Source organism: Penaeus vannamei, chromosome 33, assembly GCF_042767895.1.
Source record: "Penaeus vannamei isolate JL-2024 chromosome 33, ASM4276789v1, whole genome shotgun sequence".
NCBI lineage: Eukaryota > Metazoa > Arthropoda > Malacostraca > Decapoda > Penaeidae > Penaeus > Penaeus vannamei.
In genome coordinates, this window is record NC_091581.1 from 4161412 (window position 1) to 4166411 (window position 5000).

The 5000-nt window shown below is 47.6% G+C and overlaps 1 protein-coding gene across 14 annotated transcripts in view; it reads right to left on the reverse strand.

The window, feature by feature from the left end:
* The window catches only part of pnut (septin 7-like protein pnut), a 195998-nt gene that overhangs the window by 18005 nt on the left and 172993 nt on the right, over window positions 1-5000 (reverse strand). For all 14 annotated transcript variants that reach the window (XM_070144904.1, XM_070144902.1, XM_070144901.1 and 11 more), the window contains 2 exons: window positions 362-468; window positions 100-200 (listed from right to left, as the gene is read on the reverse strand). In XM_070144904.1, the coding sequence (XP_070001005.1) occupies window positions 100-200; window positions 362-468 (208 nt within the window). The remainder of the gene's footprint in view (window positions 1-99; window positions 201-361; window positions 469-5000) is intronic.

The following is a 5000-nucleotide window of genomic DNA, read 5'->3' on the forward strand; positions in this document are numbered from 1 at the left end:
AATAAACCACTCGATTCCCCCACGACAGCAATTTTTTTTTTTTTTTTTTTACTTTGAAAAGTTTATTGACAAAACAAACAAACAAACAAAAAGACTGACCAATCGCTGTTGTCCACGGCGTCGCCAAAGCCAGGTGTGTCGACTACCGTAAGCATCAGGTTAACACCGTTCTCCTTCAGCAGAACCTTCGTGGTCTCCACCTGCAAGAATAGTCATAAGAAAAAAAAGAGAAAAAAAAACACCGTTCGAAGCATAAGAACGAGGTCTTAAATGTCAAGGAAATCGTTAGGGAAATATTGCTTTTTAATGAATCAATTGACGGCATCCCTTGGTTTTTTATTCTCCTAATTAAGTAGCCTACCTGCACCGTCTTCTTGACTCTGTGAGAAGGTCCCGGGTGGTCGTTGGAATATATGTCAGACAGGAACATGGAATTGATTAGCGTGCTTTTGCCGAGGCCGCTTTCGCCTGCGGAGAAAAAAGAGCATGGATCAATTTGCGTTTCTATATCAAATAATCAATATCAGATTAATTTTTCTAACGAAATATTGAAATTAATGTATGCACATGGGTTGATGAGAGGCTTGTGTAGGCTGTACACTACATTATGTATGTGAATATGTAGATTAAAGGTAAACCTCCAAACATCGAAGCCATAATCACGGAGCAATAGACAAAATAATAATAATAATAATAAAAAAAAACTAAAATAAAGATCTAAATAAATAAAATAATAATAATATACAAATAACTCGATGACATGTCTCTCTCAAACCCCTGTAAAGACAGAAGAGGAGGGGAGTGAGAGAGGTGAAGAGAGAAGACGAAAAGGGAAAACGGAGGGCGAGGGCAAAGGAGAAAAAAAAGAAGGGTATTTAAACAAGAGGCAAAAAGCGACTCTCACGAATGCCACCATCGCCACAGTGCCAAGCCTATTCCACAGGACGAGATCCTAAACAGAGTATAAACACAGGATATGCCTGGTGGTTATTATATTTCCTCTCCGTGGCTGTCGTGTTCTCCTCTCAACCCATTCCTCCACTGGAACGGTTTACACGCGGACCTTGCAATTTTGCCCTTTAAATGCAAAAAAAAATGTAAAACTCCCTCTACCGAGAAACAGTTCGTAAGTTTATTCCTCTAATACTCGACCATATATATAGAATTCATGAAGCTTTGTGAACCGAGCTGTGAGTGAATCAACTTCTTTACACCACCAACTCGACCTAATAAGAGAGAAGGCGACAGGTAGTATATCAACGTGAATATACAATAACAAGGGACCCCGCGTGGGAGGCCAAAGCAACGGCTGAGGACGGACCCGCTCCTTTCCGTCTCGCTTCCCGTCTCGTCTCGTCTCGCGGGGGAAGTGAATCAGCGAACCAAACCTTCTATTTCCAACCGTTCGAAACCGCAGTTGACGTCCATTTCCGCGGTCGACTTGGAGTGACATCATCGACATCAGGAAACCAGTCGTGAAAACATGACTAACCTTCATCACACACTTGGACGGTGTAATTAACAAGACCCCAATAATGTGCTCACACACTTGTTCTTCGTCCCCCTACCTCTCTTCTTTCCTTCTTTCTTTCTTTCTTCCTTTCTCCTCTCTCTGTTTCTGTCTGTCTCTCACTCACTCTTTCTCTCCCTCCCTCCCCATCCATATCTGTTTTCTTCCCTTCTTCCTTCCTTCCAACTTCCTTCCTTCCCTCCCTACTCCCAATCCCTCTTTCTTTCGCTTCCTCGCTCCCTCCCTCTTGCTCTCTCCCTCCCTCCCTCCCTCAAGAGTACATATATGTTCCGTCAACCCCATTTCTTTTTTCTTTTCCTTTTCTTTCTGAAAGGATCCCCCCCCCTCAGCACCTCGAGTCCTCACCCAAGAACTCCTTCATCTCCTCGCTGTTTCCGTCAGCCCCCCCTTCCCCCTTCCCCCCTCCGCCCCTCCCCCTCCCTCCTCCTAACCCCCTTAACCTCTCCCCTCCCCTCCCCCTCTCCCTAACCCCCTCAACCTCTTCCCCTTCCCCTCCCCCTCCCCCTAACCCCCTTAACCACCTCCTCCCTCCCTCCCCCTAACCCCCCTACCACCCTCCGAACCGGTTCAACGGGTCATGTACAGTTTTCCCGTCCCCTTCTCCTCGCGTTACGGTTCGCCGATGGCCCAGATTCGCCAACCAGCAACCCGATGATTTGACGGATTCGCGTGACAGGATCGATTCGGCGGCTGCATCGGAATGGCAAAATGAACTTTTATTTTTCTTTTTTCTCTATTATCTTTTTTTTATCTATTACCATTTTTTTATTCATTTTCATTATTTTTTATCTATTATTATTTTTTATTTATTACTATTATTTTTTAGGCTTGTCGCTCTTTTATGATGATGAAAATATGTATGTTTAAAGTAATTATGTTATTCGCTGCAAGCAATAGCATAGAGATTCAGCCATGATGAGGATGAGGATCTATATACGTGTGTGTGTGTGTGTGTGTGTGTGTGTGTGTGTGTGTGTGTGTGTGTGTGTGTGTGTGTGTGTGTGTGTGTGTGTGTGTGAGAGAGAGAGAGAGAGAGAGACAGAGAGAGAGAGAGAGAGTGAGAGAGAGAGAGAGAGAGAGAGAGAGAGAGAGAGAGAGAGAGAGAGAGAGAGAGAGAGAGAGAGATTGTTTAATCTGTACTATCAATATCACACACACACAACGTACAACTCTGGCTCAAGTATACCCATCACACACACATACACATACACACACACACACACACACACACACACACACACACACACACACACACACACACACACACACACACACACACACACACACACACACACACGTCTCCCGCCCTTCTCAGAACAGGATGTCGAATATACATTTTGCTCTATTAAGACGCCGCAGCCGGAGTTCGCGAGACGGGGACTGCAGAGACTTGGTGGGGGGTTATGGGGGGTAGGGGTAGGAGGAGTAAGGATGTTGGAGTGTGTTGGAGGAGTGCAGGTGAATGATAGACGTGAGGGCGTAGGAGTGAGGGTGGTGGAGTTGTGGTGGAGTTGTGGTGGGGTGGGGGTGGGGGTAGGAGTGAGGGTGTTGGGGTGGGGGTAGGAGTGAGGGTGTTGGAGGTGGGGGGGGGGTAGGAGTGAGGGTGGTGGAGTTGGGTTGGGGGTGGGGGTCGGAGTGAGGGTGGTGAAGTTGGGGTGGGGTGGGGGTAGGAGTGAGGGTGGTGGATTTGGGGTGGGGGTGGGGGTTGGTGTGAGGGTGCTGGAGTTGGGGGGAGTAGGAGTGAGGGTGGTGGAGTTGGGGTGGGGTGGTGGTATGAGTGAGGGTGTTGGAGTTGGGGTGGGGGTGGGGGTACGAGTGAGGGTGGTGGAGTTGGGGTGGGGTGGGGGTTGGAGTGAGGATGTTGGAGTTGGGGTGGGGGTGGGGGTAGGAGTTAGGGTGCTGGAGTTAGGGGTGGGGTAGGGGTACGAGTGAGGGTGTTGGAGTTAGGGGGGGGTAGGAGTAAGGGTGTTGGTGTTGGTCTGAGGGGTAGGAATGAGGATATTGAGGGAGTAAGAATGTAAGAGTTAGGGGTTAGGACTGCGGGTGCTAGAGCAGTTAGGATGTAGGAGTAGGGACGCAGAAGTGAGGGTGCTGGAGGAGTTATGATGTTGGACTTTGGGGCAGGGAGGCGGGGAGGAGTGAGGATATTGGAGGAGTTAGGGTGTAGGATCAGATATACAGGAGTGAGGGCACAGGATTAAGGGCGTAGGGGTGCAAGCGGAGAGAGGACCTCAGAGCAGGAGTACAAGACGAAGGAGGAAGGTCTTGGGAGCGAGGGCGTAGGAAGGAGTAACGGCGTGGGAGTAGGGATGTTGGAGGAGTAGGAGGAAGGAGTAGGGAAGCAGGAGCATACAAATGGGCGGCTTCCTGAGTACGCACGACTGCGCAGCGCGGGCGGACCGAAGGGCTAGCTTGAGGAAAGGCGAAAGCGGGAGGGAAATGGCCGCCTGGACGAGGAATCCGCGAATTTACGGCCGAAGCTCCGAGCGAAAATCAAAACGGACCATAAACTTCACGAGATGAAAGATAAAATCCCAAGACAGCCAAAGATAAAACGGCCGGTTTGTTAGAATTGTGCGAAGCCCGACCCAAAGAATATTCGCATACTTGACATGCACAAATAAAGAAATAAATGCATATTTATCAGTCTAGACATGCATATCAACCCGGCAAATAGATGGTTAAATGTATATCTACCATAAATAAAGACATATATACCTTTATTTCTACATCTGTATTTATGAAAATTCACTGGGTCGGGCCTGGCACAATTTTTAAAAACCGGCTGTAAAATCCCAACACAGACTCGTGAAAAGGAGCTCGAACCCAAAGAGGAAGAGACGGACGAACAGACAAAAACAAACACACACACTGACACTTCGAGAGAGGGAAACATACTGCTTGCACATCCTTCTCGGGCGCCACGTGGCTCGCTGGCCTTGACTGAGGAGGTCCCACGGGGGATGATGATGACCTGTCGAGTGGCTGTCAACTCGGGCCGACTCTTGATGGTTTAATGTCGTATACACACGGTGTCCTCGGACCTGCTTTCCTTAACGCAGGTCGAAGCTGAATAACCGTCTAGCGCAGTGGCAAAAAGAAAGAAGAGAAAGAAGAAGAAGAGAAAGAAGAAGAAGAAGAAGAAGAAGAAGAAGAAGAAGAAGAAGAAGAGAAGGAGGTAGAAGAAGAAGAAGAAGAGGTGAAAGGAGAAGTAACAAAGGAAGAAGAAGAGGAAGAGGAGGAAGAAAAAGAGGAGGAGGAGGAAGAAAAAGAGGAGGAGGAGGGAGAAGAAGAAGAAGAAGAAGAAGAGGAACAAGAAGAAGAAGAAGAAGAAGAAGAAGAAGAAGAAGAAGAAGAGGAGGAAGAAGAAGAAGAAGAAGAAGAAGAATAAGAGGAATTAGAAGAAGAAGAAGAAGAAGAGGAAGAAGAAGGAGAAGAAGAAGAAGAGGAGGAAGAAGAAGAAGAAGAA